Source organism: Zosterops lateralis (assembly GCF_965231275.1).
Source record: "Zosterops lateralis genome assembly, chromosome: 4".
NCBI lineage: Eukaryota > Metazoa > Chordata > Aves > Passeriformes > Zosteropidae > Zosterops > Zosterops lateralis.
The window spans coordinates 62,119,617-62,146,960 of record NC_139765.1 but is presented as its reverse complement, the minus strand read 5'-3'; the positions used below and the strand labels follow the sequence as shown (position 1 = coordinate 62,146,960).

The 27,344-nt window shown below is 38.6% G+C and overlaps 1 protein-coding gene across 2 annotated transcripts in view; it reads right to left on the bottom strand.

Annotated features, from left to right (window-relative positions):
- Window positions 1-5,217: 5,217 nt before the first annotated feature.
- Window positions 5,218-27,344, bottom strand: part of RSBN1L (round spermatid basic protein 1 like) — a 41,306-nt gene continuing 19,179 nt past the window's right edge. The window contains exons 3-9 of one of the 2 annotated variants that reach the window (XM_083858758.1): window positions 25,487-25,747; window positions 25,104-25,168; window positions 13,116-13,253; window positions 12,775-12,917; window positions 11,051-11,218; window positions 6,406-6,514; window positions 5,218-6,323 (exon numbers count right to left, since the gene is read on the bottom strand). In XM_083858758.1, coding sequence (XP_083714884.1) covers window positions 5,670-6,323; window positions 6,406-6,514; window positions 11,051-11,218; window positions 12,775-12,917; window positions 13,116-13,253; window positions 25,104-25,168; window positions 25,487-25,747 — 1,538 coding nt within the window. In that variant the 3' untranslated portion in view covers window positions 5,218-5,669. Of the gene's footprint in view, window positions 6,324-6,405; window positions 6,515-11,050; window positions 11,219-12,774; window positions 12,918-13,115; window positions 13,254-25,103; window positions 25,748-27,344 lie in introns of both variants that reach the window. The other variant, XM_083858757.1, reaches the window with a different exon arrangement.

Here is a 27,344-nt window from a genome sequence, read left to right as displayed (position 1 = left end):
TCATGGAACACATCCTGGCTTTTAATTAGGATTGCAGTAAAAACAACTATGCTGAATTTTGAAAAGAACATTTGCACCTTTTCACTGTAACTTTAGTGTTTTTTAAGGATTTGATGGAGTTCATCTCCCCTATGAGCCCTGTAGACCTGAATGGGCCTGGGTACCAACTTGCTGCTGAAAAGCATCAGGCTTTGAGAAACTAACACAACTTAAGGAATCTTTGCAGCTGGGCCACTGAAGTATTGTTCAATATAAATTCTGTATTTTCTCCTTCAACTGGTACTGAAGCGGGATAAAGAACAGGAAAATCTGCAGCTCAGTGACACCATTCCCTCTGATCTGCCTTTCCTAACAAAACCAACATCCCAAACAGACAAATACAAGAAAAGTCTCCCTACAGTGCAGAACAACAGCAAAAGAGCAAGAAACAGGAAAGCAATGAGAATGTGAGCTTAGTTCATCTGCCTTAATGTTCATCTCAGTGTTCCTTCTGAAGGGCATTAAAAAATCACTGCCTAAAGATTTTTTTTAGTCTAAAAATTCCTTTTCTGTGATTAACTAAAACTCTAAATTGCTTCAGTTCACACTGGCAAGTACCTGAGTGTTACTCTTGCATGCTAAGGATAAAGATTTAGCAGCCTTGACTTATGTTACATCTTCTCCCACACATGGGTCTAATTCTCAAGGTTTTCATCTCCAGACACCAGGAACAGCTTTCTCTGCTAACTGCCCCACTTTGTCTTAACACAACCAGATTAAAAAGCTCCCACAAAAAGCAGAGTCCTTAGAACACAGGCCTGAGCTGCACCCAACATCGCACTGTCATTCCAGTGGATGGCAAATTAAATGATAAAACACAGTATCAAAATAGCTATTGAAAAATCAAACTTGATAAAAATAGAAGTTTAAACTGCTCTTTTAATCAATGTTTGTATCAGATAACTGTACACCAAATATTAAAGGACTATTTAGGACTAACGCCCTCATCAGTAGGCTCATCTATCAGCATGACCAGAACAAGAGAAGATCAATGTTTAGCTGGCACTCAAGTACAGCACGGCTTCAAAGCAGAGATCATATCAGCATCAAAGCACAGAGAAAAACAGTGGTTAGAATATAATACACTAAATTTGCAATGTCAGTATCCCTGATGATTTTAACAGAAACAGCAACCTAAATATTGTGAAGTTAATCACTGCTTCTGAACAGAACACAAAGTAACTTGCATTTTCAAGAAAAATTAAATGAGTGACTGATGGGAATCTGTTCCCCAAATATTCCCACATCTGCTGCAACTTCAGTGGGATCTGCACAAAATATCAGTAACTTCTATACAATTTTAAAGTGCATTTCATCTGTTTAAGAAAGTAATAAAATATCAGCTGAACACAGTGACTCATAATCAAATCAAACATTCTTGACAGTCATTCACAGCAAAGCACAAAGCAGTGAAAATTTGTCCTTTCCATTTCCAGCTTGGATACATCCTGGTAAGGTACAGGTGCTGTGCTGCCTAAACACAAGGCTCTCCACGTACCTGATCACTACAAGAAAATAAATTAAATGACACTTGAGAAGCTCAAGGAGTTCTTTGATCTCCTGATCAGGATCAGTACAGCTCTCAGCCTAGCAGGGACATGTGGTACTATCTTACAACAGTTCCTTTTGCCAATGAACAAGGAGAAATCATGGATTTATTCTGGTCAATTCAGCATCTTATTCACAAGCAAATATTAGAAAACAGTCATTTTGATAAATGAATACCAGTCTTGTGTTTCTTGGAAGACTTACTCAATTTTCCAGATCTGTAATGTTCGGATCTCTTTCACAGCATTCTACTATTTCAGATTTCCATTTCCTACATCTTTTGAAATTCCAACTTATTTACTGTGCACATGTATATCCACTTAAAAATCAACTTTATTCATTGCCAAGGAATTCTTTCACAGATGAAGAATTAAATCATCACCCTCTAAAATAATACTTTAATACTAGATAGAATTAATGTTTCGGTGAAAGTAGTATTGAAATATTCGCTATAATAACAAGGAAGGGGAAATCTGCATGCCAGCAGTACCTGTAATGAAAATGTTCTTTCAGAGTCAATTTTCAGGCATTTGAAGGGCTGGGGATGACACAACACTGAGTAACACTTGTATGTAACACATGAAGTCAGTTGCCAGTGAAATGCAAAAGATCCAGTAATATTAAAAGAAAAAAAACTTCACTACCCCCTTGAAAGCTTTCTTAGCAACTCTAACAATGCAATTTTTTGCTACCCAAAAATATGTACCAAGATCTAGAAAAACATGTAATTTTCTGCACACCATGTTATTATTAATTGGAACACCACTGCATGTGCAGAGAGATAAGAACAGCACCACTGGGCTTGGGCAGCTCTCTCCAATCTGCACAAGAACAAGGGCCAAGAGAGACAACAAAAACACTGGAGATTTCAGCCAAAATAACAGAGATTTATATATCACCAAAATCCAGAGAAGAGGGAAAAGCAAGGACTAATTTCAGTACAGCAGAACACATGAAAGATTTATTGCTGAAGCAAAAGTCTGAAGTTGTATGCAGCAGGAATAAAGGCTGTAGCACATGATGGAAGCAAGGCCTTTTTCAGACTAATGAACAATTTGGGAGGTGAAATTCTCAGAAAAAGTACTCCCCTCTCAAAGGACAACCTCATTAAAATGAACATACCACAGGGAGAGGACAACACTTCTTTTAAATCTTTTCTTTAAAAAGCAAACAGTAATGCAGCAGTCAGCCCAGACTGCAGACATCTGTAAATGCAAAGGGAGGTCTGGTAGCCATTGATAATCCTATTATGGTTCAAATTCTGTCTGCAAGGAATTCTGCCTACAGTGAGAATCTAGTCTGTCTCAAAAAACCAAAAGAACACATAAAAACTGCAAAAAAACCCTGCCACTTAAAAAAAAAAATCTCTTAAAGGTCTGAAAATGGTAAGAAAAAATGGGTTGAAGTTATGGGCACTTCAGAAGCAAAATCTCAGGACTAAGATACCTGAGCAGAAGTTCAAGACCACTGAGCAGGTCTCCAAAAGAAAAAGTCCTACTCGTAAGTGTAAAGTTGTATTTGGTAACAACAAAGATTTATTATTTCTGTTTGAACAGGGTCTATGCTGCAGAAAGTCAGCAGCTGTCCTGGGGGATGTACGTCCAGCCTTCGCTAAAACCTGACAGGTTACCAAAAATTACTTGAACCCAAATGAGTGGTTAGTGTATGCACAACCAGCACACTGCTAAGACTGTTATTCTGAGTCAACTAAACAGTTTTGGGAGTTTGTTTTGTGTGGTTTTTATTTTAAAAAGCAGCATCTGGCAAGGCTGGTTTTGTTAAAGCTGGAGCCCTCATCTATCACACCTGCAGAGCCTCATGCTTGGTGCAAACTCCAACCTGCAGCTCTGCTCTGCTGCTGTTCTCCCATGGGCAGCACGGAGAACAGGAAGAGAAGGCCAAGTCACTGTATGTGGATGTTTGTGAAGCCAGAGATTACAGGTGGAAGCATTATTTTCAGAAAATCCAGAAAACAATAAAGGGAGCTGAGACCACATTCCTGCTATAAGGAAGGCTCAAATTCTTACATGAGCAAATTAATTTTTTTTAGATCAGAATCTGCTAAAGCAATAAACTACCACATCACATATGAATCATTTGCTCATGGCAAAGGGGAAAGCAAGATCCCTGAGGCTGAAAAACTGGTAGTAATCTCTTAGCCAGCATTAAAGAAAACAGTAGTAAGACTTAAGGATGTATTAGCCACATCCAAGAGACTCACATTTCTATTGCTTCTCTAATACATAATTATGGCTATGTAGGAGTAATGTTTAGCAATTCAAATATTGATTTAATTAATAGTTCCTTGACAGACCTATTTTGGATTAAACCAGTCAGGGAACTCATCTAACAAACAACTGATTTTAGTGCCACCTGTGAGTATGCAGCAACATTTTACATTTTAACAACGTATGAGGAAAAAAAACATTTACAACAGAAGGACCTCAGGTAGTTGAACTGGACATTGCCAGAAAATCACATTGTTCTATTGCTACAAATGAAGCCAAAGTGACCACTAAGTGCATCAAAGTTTATAAACCAGGTACTTAAGGAGGTACAACTTCCAAAAATGTTATACAGAAAATCCTAACAAAAATCAGAGATACAGAGGGCTTTGGAAATAATACACCTTGGATCTGAAGTTTTACATATTTAGCTGAAGGACAGGCTGTAGGGCAGTTTACTGCTGTGTGCAGCTACCCAAGAGACCCATCATTTGGCTGTGTTTGAACCACCCAGGAGTACACTACACAGAGAATAATAAGTAAGTTAAATGAGAGAGTTACCAGATCAGATGCTAGCTAGCCCTGAAATTCTCTTCCCTCAGAACACAACTTAATCCAAGTGTTCCATAGATGGGGAAAGCACAGTTAACTTGGACACTGCTGTTATTTTCTTAATGAAACACCTCTTGCTTCCAAACTGTGACTCATGAGGAACTTTCCCACTACACATATTGGCAAGCCTCTTTATTGCCTGGCACCATCAGCACAGGGAGCAATTCAAATACAGGTATGTCTCTGTGAATTACAGGTCACTGCTAAAGTTGAGGCCTTTTTAGCTTGGTAAGTATCCACTTAAATATTCTTTTAATTGTAGTCGGATAACAGACTTGAGGGAGTGGCTGCTATTTTGGCTTGTTTTGTGGGTTTGTTAGTTTTTTGGTTGGGTGGGTTGTTTTTTTTTACATGAAATGGAACTGTCTGAACTGTGCCCTGAGCAGGGCCAAGAGGCAAAGCCCAGGAGAGAGTTTGCTCCCTTGCACCAGCTCATCTAGAGAGATGCAGGCAGGTACTGGTAGTGCTCCTGGAGCCCACTGCATGTCCAACTGCCCTCCAAACAGCCAGTTTGTCTCCCTGTTCATGTGAATATCTGACAGCAGGAATTTGGGGAGTGCCTGAACAAGCATCCGTAAGGAATCGCATCCTTAAGGAATCGTGTGAAGAGAGGACTGATTCTGCCTTTGACTAATCTGCATTTACAAAGATGCCTCAGCTCTACCTCAGTTTGCTACAGCTCCTCACCCTCAAGGCGTAAGGGCATCCTATGCATTAGTGGCAGGTAGAAACATAACCACTAAGAGTCAGTTGAACTGAATTATTTTTTGCAGACCCAAAAATAAAACCAATCTGTTATTATGAACCTTTATTAAGCGGCTCACATTTCAGTATAAATCACACTAAAAAGATTCTTAAAAAAGATATTTACACTACAGTGCTGACACATTTAAAATGAAAAAATTGGTATAAATAAGCTCTATGGAAAAGCCTGGAATTGTCAAAAAGAATTCTGGCTCATCTTACAAAAAATATATATGTTAAATGTCAGCTCTACTCTAAAACCTACAACTCAAAATTATTTAAAGACTTCTTTATGTTAAACCTGCAGTGTTTACAGTGCATCTGGCCCTAAGTGCTTTGATACTTCACAGTTATGGACAGGCACTGAGGAATGTTACAAAGCTACATAACTATCTTCTGTAACAGATGCGAAGACAAGTCACAAACTTGCCTCACAATTTATGATCTTTACATTATTACATCATTAACTTTAAAAAGGAATTTAAAACCATATATACAAATTTAGCACAAAAAATCATCCTCTCTTTGTCCATGCAATTTTGGATATGATGAGCTAGGCTGTCTTGTATCATCTGGATGTACATGACCTCCAGAGCACAACTTGCCTTGTAAGTCCTTGTTGCCAGGTTCAAATTTAGAATCCATTTCCAACTTTAGTGATGTCAACTCAACGTGATCCAGCCTAGCCTGAACATTCTGTCCCCCGACGTCATTAGGTGTCACTGTCTTTTCAGCAAGATCAACATTCATGGGTTCTTCTTTTACTGGGAAAGATGCAAGAGGTTCATGTTTTACCGGCAAAAATTCCTGCTGCAGGTACTTGGTCTGCAGAGCATCTGGAAATTTGGTGTCTTCGGAGGTATCTTTGCTCATGGTACAAATTCTGTCAGTCTGAAGTCCAACAACCGAAGACTTGGGGTCTGCAGAGGTCCCTGCTTCAACAGTACTTGTGTTTTGAGAGAGTTCTTCCTCTGAATGATAGAGCTTGAGCCGGATGTGCCAAGCCAAACTACACACAGCTGAAACTGTTTTGAACTGGTGCACAACATTCCTCGGGATGAAATAAATGTCATTATCAAATAACTGGATTCTGGCATATCGAATGCCTTCCCTTCGCAGCTGATTAAGTTTTGCATCATCAACCCACTGGACACACTGTAGGGAAAAGAAGGGGGAAAGGTGAAAACTCTGACTTAGTGCTCAGACAACACTGACCATCAGTTCTCAGTGTGCTTACCTGTGAGAGTGGGGGCTCATGCAAATCTAACTGCATTCGCTGAACTACCTCCAAGAAGTCCTCAGCGTGAAAACAAATTACATCTTTGGTTATACGAGGCTGCTCAGACCTACAGGAGAGTAAGAAGTGCAAAGTCAGAGGCTAAAACTACCATGCTGCAGAAAATAATAAAAGGTCAAATTTTTCACCTTAACAAGCCCAACAACTCTACCATAACCTACATTTTTAAGAAAAAAAGTTCATCAAAACAGTTAAATCTAAAACACAACCTCATTAAAGCAGTTAAACAAATTAACTACAGTTTCTTCATAAGTGGAAGTAAAGGCAGCAATAAAAGGCCAACAAAACACACAGTTTTTAATTTCTATTTTTAACTGGCCTCTTGGCTGCCTGGATGCTGAAAGACAGCTGTCCCAGATAGACTGGGCTCACTCTGTCAGCACTCCAACAGGATACACCCCTCAGGTACCTGAGCAGGCAGCAGTCTGACTGGCAGCACTATGGCAACCACTGCTCAGCATCTCAGCCCCAAACACCAAACACCTCAGAGTCAGGACTAAAAGCTGAACATATATTAAGCTGCCACAATGCCAGTAATTAGCCAATACTGGCATCCTCCAGAGAACATATCTTAAAAATACATCCCTATTTATGCTCACTAGAGAGAGCTACACTAGAGTGAAGTCTGAATTAGGCTTTGTCTCCATATTCAAATTGTTACAAGAAACATCTCTAGTTCCAAAGTGTCTCTCCCAAAGAAATGCACACCGTTTATACAGTTCCTCTGGAAACATCATCTAGAATCAGCTCACAAAAGGCAAAAGCAGCTACAATCCTTGTAACTTTCTGATCTAAAGGCCAAACTCTGTTCCTCACTGAAAACATGTAAAAATAAAAAAGCTTCACATACTTGCTTTTGAAGCATGTTTACATTTTAAAAGGATTTTTTTAAATTTACATGTGATGATACGAAGATTTCATTGATAAAGGATAAAGCTCATATTGGAGTAGTTTTGCAAGGACCTGGTTAAAGATTTCTTTCCTTCCTCCTCTGGAGTCCCCCTGGCTGATGGGAATGCAGCACCTCCTCAGCCTGCAATGGGCACAGGCTGCACATCCAGGCACTGCCTGTCGGGACCATGGAGTGGAACCAGGGACCAGAACTGTGATCTGCTGCTGCTGAGATGTTTCAGAATCTAACAGATGTTCAAGAGCCCTTTTTAAAAAGCAAGATGATCCCCTATTTTTATATAAAGATATCTATATAGATATATAGATATATATATATATGTCCTGTTATTACTGTTCGAGGAAGCAGGCAATGACATACACCTCATTCAGGCTTTTTAAACATAGGACACATGTTTATTTTATTTAGGTCATGACCTCAATAAAGCAAAAAATAACCAGTCTGAGGCTACTTTCAGAAGGAAAAAAAGTCCCAGATCAACTTCTGAAAGTATGCTAGGGAGAATTTTCAGACCATGTATTTTACTTTCGGTTTTACAAAGATTAAAATGTGTCTCTGTGTTTTGAGCTATATACTCCCAAAAAGGATTTAAACGCTGAAAGCAAAAAGCTTTAGAAACACTTCTAATAAGTATCATTAACAACATTAACTACATTTATCTACCTTTTATAATGCAGGTTGGTTTGGGTTTATTTTTTGAAAATATGAATTTGCATTTGGAGTCCCAAGTATGTAAATGAAGTTAAGACTTTCAATCAATTGAAAGAATATTTCACACACTTAGAGAACTTCAATCCAAATCAACGTGTTTTTCCAGCAGTGTCTATTCTGGTTTATGCACTGTCATTCCTAGTCTCAGTCCATATATATCTGTCCAAGAGAATGGCTCACCAGCTCTGTGCTGCAATTGTGTCACAGAACACAACATTCCTTTTGCAAATAACTGAGAAAAAATACCGTCAGATAATTTTAAATTCTGTATTTGCAGATTTTATCTTTAGTACAATTTCGAGATAATATTTTGCAAAACCTTTAATTTAGGTATTATGTACGTACCCCCAAGCAAAACTGTAGCACAGAAGTTCAGTTAATGTCCAGAAAGACATTAAATGAAAACAAAACTTAAGATAACTTCAGAAAAACCCATTCAAGCCTCTACTAGAGAACTGGTTTCAGCAGTATTTTTTCCCCTTAACCTTGTTCTTCAAAAGGACTGGATTCCTTTTGCTGTCACTTTTCAAAACAGATTCAAAACTAGAGGTGTTATTATTAATACTTCTGGCCTAATGCATAAAGACTGACAACATATAACAAATTCCTATGATCACACAGAGAAGCACAACAACTTCAGTCTTCAGAACACAAACTCAAAAGCTGCTTGCTGAAGCACAGGTTTCATTTTGCCAACAATGCTACAAAGTGCCTTTTGCTGTCCCTGTAAAAACCCACCCAAATTTCCCACTTAAAGATCTTACAAATTTCTGTAATTTAAAGTTTCACTGGCACTTCATAAGCTCTAAAGCTCACTTGGTATCACCTATGAAAATGGTATTAAGTAACCAGCATGATCACACCTGCATTTATCAGATTTTAGTTCAATCCTTAAAATGTCTGCTAGTTATAGAGTTCTTCTGTAAACTGTAAATACTCAAAGCAATAAAAAGATCATAATACAGTAATTTTACAAAATACCTCAAATCAATATCCTGTCACACCTGGGAAAGGATAAGTATTTTTTTCTTCTCAAAATACTATGTTTAGTTTCCATGTCTGTCCTGTAGCACCATAACCTGTTCTTTGCTTTTCAACATTTCTGTTCCTGTCTGTTCTGAAAGGCACCATTTATCTCACCTAGCATAAACATCAGCTAGGAAATACATCCTACTTTCTTTAAATCTACAGCTTTAAATATAAAGCTCTTCCTGCACACACAATCCATTTTTATGGATTTAGTTCAGTAGTCCAGGAATTGTTTTAATTTCTTCTCACAAAAAGAATTATTTTTATATACATTATCTTATCACTAGAACATGTGCATTTTTACTGCCATAGTGCCTTAATTGCCCCAGAAGATCTCCAACTTTTCAGGTTTGTTCAACTACTCAAACAGATTAAAAAAAAGAAACGAAACAAAACTGAACAAAAATAAAAACTAGATTTTTCAAAACTTCCATTCGTGTTGCTTCCTTTAAAATAAATCCACCCACAGATTGCAAATTATGGCAAAACTAATACCTGAAATAATTTTAATGTGCCACATTAATCAATGATGCTTCATTATCATAAGCCCTGATTAGCTCCCATCATGTAAGTACACTGAAGTGGCTTTTCAAAATTACACAAAAGTGGAAAGGGAATGCAGGAATTATAATTTAGGCCAAATAAGGCCTGGAATACATAACTTTTATTGTGTTGCTTGTGTTGTATATTTTACTCCTCTCTATACATTAGTCAAAATTTTTTTATTCATTAAAAGATACATTTCAGTCTTCACACTGAAGCGAAATGCTGGTATTTCTTTTTTATTCCCCAAACTGAAGGACTTTCAAGAATGCTATAAAGCTATAGGATGAGAATGGGAAATTCCCAGACACTTAAATTACTATCAATTCAACTTCTTAATTTCCACAAACACCCAAATTTGGGGAGTGAGTGTTTCTTTTGCAAGTCTCTTTCTCAAATGTGCAAGGTGTAACTTAAAATACTCAGATCTACAGAGTTATCTCAGCTCTTGACCTGCTACTACGGCTCAGTCTTAATTCACCACAGCAGAGTCAGAGCAGACAGGAAGTTGAAGGCTCCCACTGTCATCAACCTGAAGAGGAAGGAAACTGAAAACCTCAGAGCCCAAGAGACAAACACATTATCATCTGAACAACCCAGTGCTTCCCCAATGACAATCATTCTACTTTCTATGTCAATGAACTCATGCACTGTAACACAAATTGGCATCATTTTATTAGACACAAAGAGAAATATGTTTATTTATAGTGTTTACATATGCAAAGGTAACCTCCAAAACTAAAGTCATTCTTCATAGTCTGAAGACATTAATAAATGCCTCTTACATCTGAACCAGGTAGTCCATATGGTTATGGGCTTTTTATTTGGTTAACAGGTAAACAAGCTTCAAATGAGCCACATTTCATTTCCTGAATCTCACAAAGGAATTCCAAAGACAGACACCAAAAAATATCACACAGTTCCAACAGGATTCTTCCGAGGTGAGCTTCCATACATAAATCAGGGTTGCATTTGGGAATGGGTTGTAATTTGGGACGCAGAAGCATAAGAACTCTGCCCATCTCCAGACAACACAAAGAACTGCCAGAAGGACTCCATGTGCACTCCCGCCACAGTAACAGCTCAGTCTCTATGCATCACTTTAAGCAAACTGAACTGTGAGGTGTTTTTACATCTAATGTGGCCTCAGTAACAGCAACTCCATTATAGCTACTGAACTGTCACTGCAAGGTACCTTTCTGGTTGCAACCACACAGCAAAGCCACACGCAATCTAAAGAGGGCAGACAAACATCTAATGCTCAGCCAGGACCTACGAAGTCTTCACTGAATCTTTAATCCTGGATTAACCTATTCTGCACTCCCTTCCAATTATAAAGGAAATTCAGGCAAACATTTTTCAGACATCTAGGTGAAGCCAATCAACACGTACCACTCCCCACAGTGCACAGCCTTCAGCACTCCCACAGCAGCTGTGGTCTGTCGTTCAAATCCTTGTCCGATGTGATCCGCGTGGGCTCGGGTCCGGTCTTCAAACAGCATCTCACGGGGCTCACTGGTTCGAGGTAGGTACTGCAGGTTTTTGATTTCATTGGTAGTTCTGCATAAGAGAAACAGTAACCAGTAAAAACAGTAAATGATATAGAAATTTCTCTGAACTATCTAATTTCCATCATAACCAACAGCTCAGCTATGCAAAAAAAATAACCTTTTCTTTTCCTTGTTTTAAATGGATTTTCTTGTAATTTTGTTTGTGTCCATTCTCTCTGTTCATGTCACTGGGCACTGCTGAAATAGGCCCTTTTTACAACCTTCCATGAAGTGGCTTAAACACATTGATATGATCTCACTGAGCATTCTTTTCTCAAGAGTAAATCCCAGCTCTCCCAGGTCACCAGACACACTCCAGTATGGCCATGTCTGCCTTAGCCTGGTGAGCCCAGAACTGGGGATCCCACTGCAGATGTGTCTCATCAGTGATGAGTAGAGGGAAGAACCCTGTCCCTCAATCTGCCATGCTGCTCATGCTTGAAATGGCAACTTTCCCAGGATGAAGGTGAGACTGACTTGACCTGCAGTTCCCCAGGTTCTGCTTCTTACCCTTCTAAATGCCTGGAGTGGCATTTGCTTTCAGGAACCTTTGCCAATTGCCATGACCTTTTCAAAGACAGTGGCCTTGCAATGATACTGGCCAGCTCCCACTGTACCTGTGGGATGTGACCCATCCCAGCAGGTCCCCCAGGCTTGTGTCTGTCTAACCCACATATCTAGTAAGTTTCTTAACCTGATTTTCCTCCACTGAAGGCAAGTAAGTAGCCCTTGCTCCAGACACTCTTACTGTCTCCAAGACAGAGCATTCCTGAAAGTAAATCTCACAAAAAAAGACAAGGGCAAAGAAAGCACTATCTCGGCTTTTTCTGTGTCCTTTGTCCCATTCAGCAAATGCCTTCCATTTTCCTAGTCTTTCTTCTTCCACTGTCCCTACACTAGTGGGAGTCCCTGCTGTCCTTCACATCCCTTGCCAAAATCAACTCCAGATGGTATTTGGCTGTAACTGCATCCCCTTCATGGACAGTGTCTCTGTACTCCTGAGGCACCTGCCCCTGCTTCCACTTCTTGTACGCTCCCCTTTTGTGTTTACATTTTGAAAAGAACTCCCATGACAACTCCTTATAACATGTACAATATTCAACCTCTGCAGAGGCTGAAGAGTCAGCTGGTTCTTACACCCAATACCACAGCAAAGCTTAAAGATTTCATTTAATGTTGGAGTTGTTCCCTTCCAGGGGAGAGAAAAGCCCTTGTCCCCAGAGGTCCTAACACATCCACTCACAGGTAACAACAGGTGTATCAATTCCAGTCTCATGGCACATATCAGTAATTACATGTGTATACACATTTTCCTGAAGTTTTCACCTTAAATCTCTACTAAAGCTCCAAAAAGGACCAGCACCTTACTTGGCCACACAGTAAAAATTAAAACAAAAATTTCCAGATTCTTACATAAGAATAAAAAAGTGAGTTTGGAGGTGAAGACTTACAGTAATTTATATTAACATATAATATCAAACAGTAAAAGGTTTGGGATAAAATAAATTTGTAAAGAAAGAAAGAAATACTAACCAGACATTTACCAAGTAAAATAATTCAACTTACCTCTTCCTTTTGAAAGGTGACTTTGGCATGTCAGCCACAGGGATCATCTGTTCTCCTGGACGTACCCACATAATGGGACCATCATCACTGTCTTTACGACTCTCTAATTTTAAACTAGAAAGTGTTCCCCATGGCAGCGTACACTAATGGGAAATACAAGCCACAATTTTCAAGTGAGTTACTTTAAAAAACTTGTTAAAAGCCTTTATCCCTCACGATGAAAGCCTTTATTAGAACACTCCATTATCTAAACAAGTATCACATACTCTCACTTTATTATTAGAACAGCACTACACAGCATGTTGTTCCCCTTCTCCCAGCCCATTCCCTTCTGTCCTTACTTTTAAGAAGGGTGATTCTTCCAACATATCAAGGAATTCAGGGAAGTAATCCCCCACTTCCTCATCAACTGCTCCAACCAGGCTGATCTGTCTCATTGGGCCAGCTCTATACGTACCATGAGAGTATGTTCTTTTTACCTACAAGTAGAATATGACAGCAAAAGTTATACCAAGTCCTCTACTGTGCAAAATCTACATTCAATGAGCACCTGTAATCTCTATGCTTGTGCTGAGATACAAAGAAAGATTTTTTAATCCTTCAGTCTGCAGTGTATTTAAGTGAATTAATACTCATAAGATTATTATGAAGTAAATTACTTCAAACTGAAAGACAGAAGATCTTATTAAACATCCACAACTATTTGTATTTTATTTTAACACCTGAAGGTAAATTGGAGTAACTATTGCCTTTCAAGAAGATACCATTCCAAACCAGTAAAGGTATCATTGGATGTTACACTCAGTAACTAGCCAATAGGAATTCTTACCTGGCTTACTCAAGTCTAGCTGAATTTCTACCTTTTTTCTTGCAACAGGCAGAACTCCGAGTTTCAAGTAATTTAACTCTAAACATTTCCTCTGCTCCTCATCCTCTCCAGTACTGCCTATTTGCAGGCACATTAACTGGAGCAAATTACAACAGTGAACACAAGGCTCATAAAGAGTTGTACCAAAAGCCAGACAATGATCATCACTCCATTTTTGCTGTGCTAGCATATCTTGTGCTCCCTTCAGACTTTAACAACTGTAACATTCACCTCTCACGAGAAATCTTCTACTGCAAAATTTGAACAGAAACACATTGTTTAAAGGCTTTTTTCAACCATCTGATCTGTTGTGTTAGATCACCAAAATACTCAGGCATGAGACTGACAAGGATCATGTCCACTTTAAGCTTCTAATTTCCTATTTAGCAGGCTGAAAGACACAGTGGCATTATGAGATGAAGTATGAAGAGATCAGAACAGAGGAAAGAGCAGATGGATTACTGCACACACCAAGTAAGGCTCCTGTATGGCATTTCTGAACATTCTGCACCCAAAGCAAGAAAAGTAAACAAGTGCAAGGAAAAGTTAATGAAATACTGCTTAGCTATGCTCCTTACCCAAACAGACCATCAACATTCCTAGTAGTTATGGCAGTGTAGAGGACAATTAACAGCAGTTTCTGAAAATAAAGCATGGAACAACACTGCCCATCTGAGAAACTCAACTAAAGTAACCAGATCTTTCCAGAAATGCAGAACCAAACACTGTTCCCATCTCCCAGTCATCTCTCATTCCTCCCAGCATACAGATTTATGGCTAAAAGTAGGATTTTACAAAATGTCTTCGCTAATGCTACAGCAAACCATCACAGACACACTGAAAAGAACAGTCCAATAATAATCCCCTATTCCTCAAATCCTTAGTCATACATTCCTGCAGGGTTTTGTTGTTTTTTTTTTTTTTTCAGAGATAGCTGGTGATTTTGTGATAAAATATCGAAAACCATTCATTTCTGCTGAATCTGCATCAGCTCAGTCCTCAGCTACATCTGCACTGCCACAAAGCATCAGGAGCTTCTACAACTACAGCAATGAGCAAGGAAGAACCCTAAAGCCACTTTCTGAAGCTACAGACACCCACATCTATGATACTTTATAAAAAAGCCCAACATGCAAAAGGATGTTTCTTCCTCAGACGTAAGTAGCTTAGTATTCCACCACTCCAGTCCAGCATATTGAAATGCTGTTTTCATCTACATCCCTGATTAAAGAGAACAATTTTTATGCCTTTTTCCATGCTTCGTGTTACCTACACTACCACTCTCTCAAGTAATAAGTGATAAGACAAGAGAAAATGGCCTGACATTGTGCCAAGGGAGGTTTAGATTAGATATTAAAACCACTTGTTCACCAAAAGGGTTCTCAAGCACTGGAATAAGCTGCCCAGGGAAACGCTGAGTCACCATCCCTGGAGGCATTTAAAAGACAGGTAGATGTGGAATTTAAGGACATGGCTAAGTGATGAATTTGGCAAGACTGGGTTAACAGCTGACTCTTAAAAAGGTCTACCTGTCTTTTTCATCTTAAATCATTTTGATTCATGTAGAATAGGATAAGCTGGTTGTGAAACTACTCCAAGTAAAAACTCTAAAAATTCTCCTAAAAATACTAACTTAAAGCTTGGAAAAGCTGTGAAGCTTCCAGCTGGATCAACCCACCCATTTGGCTTATATACCACTAGGTGCTGGCAATGAAACATCAAGTCAGCAAAGTATTTAGCTGCAGCATAATGCGTGCATTAAGAAAGATCAATTTAGTAATTTTTCATTTGTTCCAAAAAAAGACCATGTCACTGAAAGTTAAAACTGAAAAATGAACACAACTTTTTCAAGCATTGTTTGTCCAACCCCTTTCACTCCCAGCTTTCCTGGTCAACCACCCTTCCCTTGATCACGAGGCAGTACAACTGCTTCTCAAGATCCAGCTTAGGAGAAGAAATACCAACATGAATGTTTAAATAATGTCAAACTGACAAACAATGACTGGTTTCTTTAAAGACCATATTCAGAAACACATAATTGCAAATACAGAATGAAATGTTTGAGTGATTATGAACTCTGTAATGGCTTAACCCCAGGCAGCAGATACTGATCTTACAGCCCCTGCTCACTCAGCTGCCACAACGGTGAGACATGGGAGAGAACAGGAAAAGCAAGGAAATGTATGGGTCCAGATAAACACAGTTTATTCAGCAAAGAGGAAACCAAAGAAGAAAAACCACCAAGTGGTGTTTTCCACCACTCACCAACTCCCACAAACAGAATGATGCCCAGCAGTCCCAAGCAATAGGCACCTTCCAGCCAACCCATCAGTCCCCTCAGGATTTCTTGCTGACCATGATGTTACACAGCACAGAATATCCTTGCAGCCAACTGGGACCAGCTGTCCAAACCATGTCCCCTCTCAGCTCTTTGCCCAGCCCAGTCTACTCACCAGGGGGGTCCTGAAAGCCTTGACACTCTGCCAGTGATGCCCAGCAATAGCCAAAACACCAGTGTGTTACCAACAGTTTTAGTCACAAACCCAAAACACAATCCACAAATAAAATTAATCCATCCAGACCCAGTATAAACAGGAAAAAACAGAAGATTTGCTCTCTTTTCCCTTCTTTCCTCACAGCATTATGTCCTCTAAAGATGATCAGGGAGCAAGTCTAGGGAACTGATCTGAATTTAATCCAGGAATTACCTAAAAAATTCTCTATTTCAGAAACTCTATTCTCAATTTATGACACAGGTCATAAATACTAATGCCTCTCCAGAAAGAACAAGAGTTTGAAAGATGAAGCAGCTGTGGGCACGTGAAAGGCAACTCCTATATCATCTCTTCCATGAGCTGGGTTGTAGCATCCTAAACTCTACTCTTAGAGAAGAGGTTAATGTTTGAACTACATTACCTCAGATTAGGGTAAAGATTTAGACAAGCATATATAAAAAAGCGAGGTCATTCTTAGTGAGGAGTTGATTTTCACTCATTCCCAATTTAAGACTGCTACTAAGTAATACTGTGAAAACACCAAAATCTCCCATTGATGTTAGATCAATGACAAACATAAAATTAATCGTAATAAAGACAACAACCAAACAAATATAACCTATGGCATATTAGATAACAGCAATATTTTCCCTTCCTTTTAGTGTCAGTATCCTTTGGCTGGTTTGTTCATAGGAAGAGAAACAGATTCCTCTATGCATTTCTAAACTCACAAAGACAACACTGATGTCCTAAAACCCATGCTAATCAAATTCTATATTAAATTATGCACTGACCACTAAAGAAGCACTATATATACGAAGTATTTATATATATATATACACCTTCTATAAAATAATCTTCCCAGACATAATATCACAGCTTACAGTGTGATCAGGCTTTTAGAATTTTAAAGACTTGCTTAAAACTGGAACTATATATATATATATTAAAAAAATATTTTGAAAATCAAGGACATGCTGCTCTTTGAGCATGTGGTCAGGAATGAATACATACAAATCACCAAGTAATGCAGTATAATACTATGGACAGGCAGAAGAGATAGAAACATATAAAATAATAAATATGACATCCTAACTTGTTTCTTCTCATGTAGCTTACATCTGAAGTATGTCACCTAAAAACACATAAGGGGAGACTGCAATTCTTTTGCATCATAGTAATGGAAAACTGTGACAATAAAACCACCACTGAATCCACAATCAGTAAAACTTGAGAATTATCTGCTTCTGTGACTCGCACGGCCTCAACTGATTTTTTTAATGCAATAGCAAATGTTTTGACAGAAATGTCTTGGTGTCTGACAAGAATCTGAAGACTAGATGCAAAAATACATATTATATATATAAATACCAAAAATATATTTGAGCATTTGAGCATTATTGACAAATGGAAACATTTTAGACGTTAAAGATTTTATGTCGGAGTAAGTCACAAAGTGGAGGGAACAATCCAAAGAAACCACGCATTCCAAGAGAGGCAGTTAAAAAATGTAAACTGGGGCAAGTAACAACTGAATTCCTATTTTTAATATAGTAGGGTGTGGGTTGTTGTGGGGTTAAGATGGAGGAGTTTTTTTCTTAAGTGAAACTTATTAATTTTCCTGCTAGAATTTTAAGGTTTAAATTTTTTTCAATTTTTCTCCTTTAAAACCAAGAAAGTCTGGAAAAACAGTCCTCAGAGGAAAAAAAGTAAACAACAAAAAATCATCCACCAACTGAACTCAAAATAATTTCAAGAAACCCATGAAATCCCACCAAAGATCAACAAAAAAACCCCAAAAACATTACACCACCTAAGAATATGCAAGGACACTGAGGGAATAGAGGGTTTTGCTACACAAGTGCACAAGCAATGCACTTACACACTGGTATCTCAGAACAGAAAACATCTCATTTCAAAGTCAGTGTTAATGGCAAACGCTACAGCCATGGGAGGCCATTACCATTCCTGCCCATTTGGTACATTACAATAAAGTGCCCAAGTGGTTTTCTGCTCCTTGCCAACTTCATTCAAATCCTTAAATGCTTCCTTTTACTTCCAGTTCCTAATGGGAGCCAACACTGAACAAATATTCATCAAAATTGCTCTGATTTTACAAATACTCCTTAATCTGGCTGCTTTTTACTATTAAACTACACGTACTTCATACTTCTTCCTTCACCTTTCCTCCCATTTTTAGGTCAGGTTTTGGTATCAGAACGGGATGTCTTGACAGTTCTGGCATTACCCAATTGTCATTAAAAAACTAATTTCAACAAATTGCATTTCCAGAAACTTCCAATTGGAAAATACTATCTCAAGATTTTTACTGCATTATTAGTTTCACCAGCATCCTTTTACTACTGTAGTTCATTTATCACCTGATATGTTTCATCTTGCATATGAAATCCCCAAATAACATGGGTAGACGTTTCATCATCCAGAAGGAAAAAAAAAAAAGTAGGATTTTGGAGGAATTGTAACAGCAAGAAACTAAAAAAGTTATACATTTTAATAACTAACCAAACATTTAATCAGCTTAAAGGCAAGAAGCAAATCCTCTTGAAAACAAAGTTCTACTGAAAACTACTGAAACATGACTGAAAAGGCATAGCTCCAGTATAAAAGAATTCTTTCTAGAATATAAGAAAATAACACAATATATAGAAATAGATACTGCACAAATCTTTAATGATAAGGAAATGAAGCACTAACCAATTATTTGAGATTTTATTTTAAAAATATTTTCAGCAATTCCCCTCAAATACTAAAGGAACTAGTGACTTCAAGCAAGATTTCACAAATTAAAAAATAACTTAACAGCAAAAACCTCTGCAAAAGAACTATTAACGTGCTAAATGAGGAGGACAGAAAGGAGAGGATAATATTTGAAGAGGCTGAAAGAGAAGGGGAATGACAAGCTCTGAGTGCAGAACCTGAAAAACTGAGCACAATGCTTCACATAAAGTCACACCACAAACATGAACTCTCATTACTACCACAGGTTCTCCTCTAAAGTACTTATTCAATAATATTTGACTATTGAGTGTCCATTGCAGCTAACACGGCAACATGAACTTATTCCAAATTGGGAATAAAAGCAACAGAAATTATTTCTCTGAAGATGCAATTGCCTGTTTTTATGGAATGGGGCTCACTGTGTAGACCCATAGTCACTCCTGAGCTACCTCTGACACATTTAAACAATATAATTTGCCAACTCAGTAATAAAACCAATCCCTCAAGAGTAGTTAAGTAGTTCTGCTGGATTAATGAAACGAACTGAATTCACCAGTTGAAGAAGAAAACAAGAGCACGCAGCTGGGAGAAAAGAATGGCTAAGGACGTTTTCTTTTAGCAGCAGCAGGTGCCAGATTGGCCCTGGCCATTTGTCTAACTGCACACTGTAGAGTTAGAGTGACTTTTCTTGAAGTGAACAGGCTGAATGATGTGCATCCCCTCAAAAGGACAAAGGCAGTAAGGTAAAACAAGACAAAGCTTTAACAAATCCATGAGAACTCCAAGCTGTGTGGAACAGCTGACACCATGGAAGGAATGCCATGCAGAGGCTTGAAAGATGGGCCTTGTGAAGGTCAACAGGCCACGTGACAGAAGGTCCTGCATGCGGGCTGGGACAATCCCAAGCACAAACACAGCACGGAGAATCAACTGAGAGCGGCCCTGGGGAGAAAGACTGGGAGTGCTGGATGGACGAGAGGCTTGTGCACTTGCAGCCCAGAAAGGCAAACATGTCCTGGGCTGCCACCCCAGCAGTGTGGGCAGCAGGGCAAGGCAGGGGATTCTGCCCCTTTGCTCTGCTGAGACCCCACCTGCAGTGCTGCATCCAGCCCTGGGGGCCCAGCACAGGGGGGACATGGACCTGTTGGAGCAAGTCCTGAGGAAGGCCATGAAGATGCTGAGATGGCTGAAGCACCTCTCCCCTGTGCAGACAGACTCTTCACAGACAGACTGGAGTTGCTCACCCTGGGGAAGAGGCTCTGGGGAGACCCTAGAACAACCTTCAACTAGCTAAAGGAGACTGCAAGGGCATGTAGTGACAGAACAAGGTGGAATGGCTACAAATTGGAAGAGGGCAAGTTTGGCTACTACAAAGAATTTCTTTGCTGTGAGGGTGGTGAGGCACTGGAACAGGTTGCTCAGAAAAGCCATGGATGGCCCATCCCTGGAAGTGTTCAAGGCCAGGCTGGATGCAACCTATCTAGTGGAAGGTGTCCCTGTCCCTGGCAGGTGGTTGGAACTAAATGATCTTTGAGGTCCCTTCCAATACAAACCATTCAATGATTCTAACTCAAAACCACAAAACAAGTTCTTCAGATATGGAAGACTGTAACACATCATCTTAAAGAAATAGGTGTCAAGAGAACACAGAGGAACTAGAGACTACTCAGCCTAATTCCAATTTACAGGAAAAAAAAACACTTAGCTGGATACAACTATCAACTACCTAGAAAATAACATAGTAAGAACTAATAAACATGGTCACATTAAAAAAAACCACCCAAAACAACAACGGAAACAGTCAAGTCAAACTAACCTTTCTAACTATGACTGGATAGGCTTGTTCAGAGGAGCAGCAGATATCTTGACATCTGACATTTCCATTATATTCTAAAAACTGCTATGGTCTAGTAAGAGCAAACTGGGCAGTTTTGTCTGTGCTCACATAACTATCTAAATCTGAGGCAGGCAGCAAGGATCCTTCCTTTGAAGGCAGTGTCTCTTCATAAAACCCACAGGTATCACAACACTGCAAGTCTGTTACAGGAAAGGATCAAAATTAACAAGATCTTGAAACTGGAGAGGAGGTCTGAATGCAAAGGATGTAATTCAGTTTAAACAAAAGCAAGAACTATACTCACATAAATATTTAATGAACTGCATAAACCTGAAAAGGGAAGTGACTCAATTAGCAGGAGCTGCTGCTATAGCAGATCACAAACTGCTCTGAAAAAGGAACAAATAGATGTAAGAGAGCAATAATCTGCAGGACACTTTCAGCAATCTTCTCATAGTCTTTGACATCAATAAACCAGGCAGACACTGTCGATTTTTAGTATTGTACATTAAGAAAAAAATATGGATTACTGAACTGAACATAAGGAGAAAACACTAATAAGGGTATAGCACATGACCACAGACAGAAATAACTCAAAATACTTGATTTAGGGAGAAGGAAAAAAAAAGGAGCTGTTAAGCAATCTTCAAATATAGAGAAAATGGAATGAAAAGGATAAATTGTTTGCCTTGTCCACTAAAGAGCAAGAGGTCAAACAAGGAAAAAAATGATCTTACAACAGAGTTCTTTAGAAAAAGTGGAATCACCTTCAGATCTCCTGCAAACACATCAGACAAGGACCTGTCAAATATAGCTTTAAAATACTCCATCTTGTTTTGCAGCAGAGGAATTGTTTGGTACTGTGCAGCATTTTACTTCATCTGTACTAAGAAGTTCCCTCTGACGCAAGACAGTAAAATCAATGCACTAAGTATTGTTTCTGCTAAACACCAACTGTGAGCTTTGGGTTTTCAGCACAGCAAAAACAACTTACACTTGCCAGGCACGAGGAAAATAACAAATTCAAAATATTAACATTTGTCTCAACAGCACTAAATAGCTTAAATGAAGTGATGTAAGCTGCAAGTAGGTGGCAAAAGCTGATTATTTACGTTCTTTAAAATCCTCATAAGAGCCTAACCAGATTCATGGCTATCGCGTAACTGATGCAGCTGTTGCCATGTGCACAAATACACAGCCCAGGGAAGATGGAGCTACAAGATAGTTTTTCACCACCTGAAGGACTGACTTACTGGCTACAAGGATATCCAGACTAATTTCATTTTGCCCAGCTACAGAAACAGTCTGACTAAGCTTTGCAGTCAGTTCAGAAAGAGCTGTTCCACTAGTGCAAAAAAATTTTTAGGAGTACTCAGGCATAGGCCCAAGATGGATGATGAAAAACTCCCCAGTTCCTCTCCCCGCAAAATTTAAAAGCTAATCCTCATTAGAAAGAACCAGTTCCAAATTCATCTCTCCTGCACCTGCTGTAAATATTCTCACAGATTTGTGTCCTTTACAATCTTCTAACATGTAAAATTACATTACTCCTATCTGACACAGGTGTATTGGGAAGCAAGCTGCAAGGAGTTAGTTTTCAACTCTACAATTGTGAAAACTAAGTAAATTACTTGAGAGATGCAGATCTTCCAGGTAAACTTAGGAGGACTCCAACTTGACCTCAGCAACAGAATTTACTGTGCAATCTGGCTCTTATCACAGAACTTGATGACTTAGAAATATGCATTACTTAAAACCAAAAATCCCAAACCCCCATCTGTCACAAAACAGAAGGTGGAAGATTGAGTAGTAACAAAAGGATTAAGAAAAACAGAAGTTGATGAAACACTCTATAATATTTTCCATTTCAGGCTTAGCTCAGCCTTCATTCTCCTTTGTATAATACTTTTCTTGGTCTTTTTAAATGCTTACATTTGTCAGATTGATTACATATGGCACATGAGCTCTGAGAAACTACCAAGGAACCTCTTGTACCAAAGTGAGCTTCATTTCAGTGTTTTAGTTAAAATTAGCAAAGGAATGCCCAAGTTTCTTAAAGCTGATGAAGTCCAAGATATGTACTCAAAGCAGACTTGATAAAACCAACTTCCTAATTAGACCTCAGAAAACAAATCGTTCCTCAACTGAGGCCATACAACAACTGCTAGACATTGCTCAGGCTGCTCAGGACAAGGAACACCACAGCACAAAGCTTGGGCAATTTAAGAACAGAAAACTAAATACATTTAAAGTTTCCTCAAAATATACTGCAACAAGACATTAGAATTCCTTTAAAAGATTCACAAAGAACTTAATGAGACAGGATAATGTTCTCCATCTGCACAAAATGTAACAAGTCAAAAAGGAGAATACAAAGCTAACAAAACATTTTAACTGCAGCAGACCACATTAAAAAATTAAAAAAAAAAAATAAAACCACAACAAAAAACCCCACCAAAGTAAACAGCCAAAGTAAAACAGAAATAAGAAAATCATAAGGAAATATACTAGGCAACCAAGATTCTGACTTAAATATTCCAGGAAACAGGAATGCTGCACAGAAGACAATTAAAGTTTGATGTTTGCCTGTACATGTTATTTATACACCATGTAACCCTTAGTTAGCAAAAATACAAGGAGCCAAGCATTTTCTGTCAAGCAACCAAACTGAGAAGTGATAAAATGCCACAAAAACTAAGGAAAAACATTAGGGAACAGAAAGGAAAAGACGACACCAGAACTAAACCTCCAGCCAAGTAAAATATAGCTTAGACCATGGAGCTGATCAACTGAATGCTGTAATAATGGAGTTTGGATGAAAGAAGCCAAACCACAGCCTCTCTCTGTTCCTCCTTCACTTACGCAAAAATGGGGAATTATGATTTCAACCCCAACAAACACAGGACTGGTTTACCTACAGATGTTGATCTTACCATTGTAATACCAGTTTAATCTATCATTTTAGTAAATAACTTTATTATAATTCACAACAATAAAATCTGGGCTTTACTTTAGTATTTCTTTAGGGCAGGTACCAGCACACAGCTGTATCTCTATTAATGCTACCCAAGACAACCAGCTGGATTTAAGGATCACACTTACAAGGACAGATCCAGCTTTTCTTACATAAAATGGCCAAAGATAGAGCAGCTCTGGAGAGTTGCCCATCATATGTTCTGTGATTTTTATTATTAATGATTCAGCTTACATACTCAAGAAAAACAGTGACTGTAGTTTACAGAATATTCATATTCCATGGCAGTGGATATTTTCTCAGCCAGCACTGCAAATGTTCTCTTGCAGCACCATTTTAGTTCTGCATATCCTTGTGGATAACACACATCTGAAATTTGTCAACACATGCAAGTGTTCTATGCAAATGTTTATGCAGCCAAAGGGGGGGAAGCATGTTTTTCATGAAAAATATGACAATGTAACTTACACTTGAACTCTTTCTAATTGTCTCAAAAGTGAAGACTAAAATAGTTTAAAGCTGATCCATACAACATCTAAGTTCACAAATACAGGAGTTAAAACGGTAATTGTGAGATAAAGTTGATATAATTAAAAACAAGATTGAGTTTCTACATAAATTGTTTCATACTCACTGCAGGGGCTTTCTGCAGTAACCTTATCATCAAGGTGAAAATTGGACAGATTTTTTTTCCTGAAAACCAGTGCTATAAATAATTTCTGTGCAAGAGAAATGTATTTTCTCCAGCAAGTTAATAAACAGCAGAGGTGATGTTTAATCAGCAGCTGTTTTTAAGAGAATATAAAATAATTTCTCTCAAAAAAACTTAAAAATATTCAAAAGTTGCCAGTCATTCCACCATTTAACTTGAGAGCTTTCCAGAGAATCCAGCCAAGTGAGGAGAAATGCAAAGGGTTAAGGACCAAATCCGTAACCACATTAACCCCCAGGCTCTTCTTTGAGGATGGATTTAGAAAACCCAAACTACAAATGCTGCTAAGTTAACTGTACCCTACACAGGCTTTTATGTTTAACATTGTATTAAAGCATTTCAGTTTTACGACAAAGTTCATACAGATAAACTACTGTTCAGACAGCTGCAGCTAAACCATTTTAACCCTCCAACTCATGGTTAATCTTCAGCTACAGAAACAAATCCAAAGAAACCTACACACACAAGCATGCAAACACTTGCCCTCCCACCAAAAATGCAACCTGATGTCTCAGTTAACAATTTTATGTCTCTTCTCATCTTCAATAACACAGAAGTGACTTATTACAGAAACCCCTTGTTTCTAGTCTTCAGTGTCACCCACACAGCAGCACTAACAGCAGCTACTCTAAAAAAAAAAAATCTGTTCACAGTTGTTTGAAACGATTATATGACTTTAGAAAGTAAAATGCATAACCTCTTACCTGAGCATGAAAATTTGACATAGTCGTTGTCTCTATATCTTTCTTTCCCAAAATCTCCATTTTCACTGGTGAATTGGGAAAATTAAACGAAAAGTAGTCTAAAAAGTCAGGTAAATAAGTAGCTGCCCCATGAACAATACCCATTACATAGTAAGCTGCACAGTTTTCATTTTCACTAAAAACCAGACCCACAAACTCTTCTGCAAATCTCTCCATCTCCACAGGAGACAAGTGGGAGAGTTCATTACTGTAGGCATGGATAACTGATGCACCTCCGTTAGGCTGGTGCTCAATATGAATCAGTTGTTTGAACTCCAATGTGTCCAACCTTTTGAGTTTATTTTGAACCCGTGGCTCCTTTAACGAGACAAATGGAAACTCACTGTTCTCTGGTATCTTGGACTCACAGTCCTTCTTGGGATCCATATTTTTCCCATTGAAATCCTTAAGATGATCATCTATGATGCCTTTGGCTTCCTGATCCTCAATATCAGAAACCAATCCTGAGCAGATGGTCTGAATGGATTTGCTGTACATTTTTGGACGCTTCCTCTTCTCATTCTCTTTATGTTTCTTTTTCTTTTTCTTCTTAACTTTTTTAATCTGTAGCTCTTCTGCATTGGTTTTTGGTTTCTCCTTCCCACCTGTTGAGAGTTAAAAAAAAAAATCTCTTAAGGACATTTTTATGCAAAATATGTATTTAAAGATTGGGATTCAAAGTCACCAAAACCCTCACCATGGCACACAGAGACCAGAGATCAAAAGCAAGGCTCACAATGCCTATGTTACCAAAAGTGAGGAGGGCAAGAGACACCTGCCATGGTCACATTGCAACTGATAAATAAACTGAGACAACAAGGGAAAGACATCACAATAACCCAAGTTTCCCAAGGCTGCTTTCATGATGAGCAGCAGTCCATCATTCCCTCCAGCTGGCCGTTAGCAGTGTCTGTCCCCTGAAGCCCAGAGACACGGAAGGAGAGCTGTCCAACACTGCCAGACAAGGGCCTTACAAACCATCCATGGACACAAACCCGCAGCAGCAGCTGCCCACGAGATCCCACTGCCAGAACTGACCTTGCCTGATGGGCTCCTTCACACGGTCACTCCTTTGCAACTAGATAAACTTTGTTGAAGAAGCACATGTGGGAACATCTAAAATCTGATCCCATACATGGAATAACATAAATAAAATTTAAACAAAGGACACATTAAAGAAAATGCTCACAAAAAAGAAACCAGCTTCAAGTTCAAAAAATATACAAGCTGAAGTGAAAACAAACTGTCCTAAATGTCCAAAATGTCCTAAAGGCATAACTTACTCCTTTGGGGATAACACATTCAAGTGATTCCCAAGGTAAATGTTCTCACTTGTTTTAAACAAGCAAGAGGTTATTTTTTTGCAAGTAATAGAAGTGGTAGCCAAAAAGAAACTTGCAGCACTTCACCGCCCTAAGACCAAGCAGTCAAAATGACTTAGCATATAGTAAAACAAAGTTAGTGGGTATGTTTCAGCACAAAATTATAATCACACCAGCGATTCAAGACCAGCATGTTCAAACACAGAAGCTTTGAAGTTTAAAAATTGAGTATTTCATAGCAAGACTAATATGAAATTCTTTGCAAGAGTTGAGTTAGCCAGCCTTTACTACTATGTCACACTAGACTATTTTCAGGTTGCCATCCTCCACCCGAGTAACTTACAAGAGCCCTTAAAAAAAAAAAAAAAAAAGTGAGACCAGAACTGCTGGTGCATGGAACCACAAAATCTTGCTGATGATTAAGAAGTTGGACATGGAAGATCCAGATACTGGGAAGGAGAAAAAGCAATTAAGACACTTGGGTCTGAGTCTCCTGAGGTCTGTGACAGCAGCTAAATACTACTGGGACTCCTGAAGTGGAGGTAGATTTAGTTATCTCCCTGGATTCTATTTTCTCACAGAGAGGGGAAGAAGTGCCCTGAGGTCACCTTACTTCTTATTTAGCCCAAACAAGGAAATGGATTCTAGGATTTCTTAACCTAATCCACACAGTTAATAACTACAAAGACTCCCTTCACTCAGAATCAGATTTAACACAGCACACTCTCTGAACACACCTTCACTTTTAGCTAACTGAGTTCAACTGCCAAAAGGCAGAGTATCTTCATGTAAGTCTGTCCTTTCTTAGGCTAAATTTAATGTAAACCCAGCATTAAATCTCTGCAACAGGACTGCTTCATCTGATAGATCCAATATACAC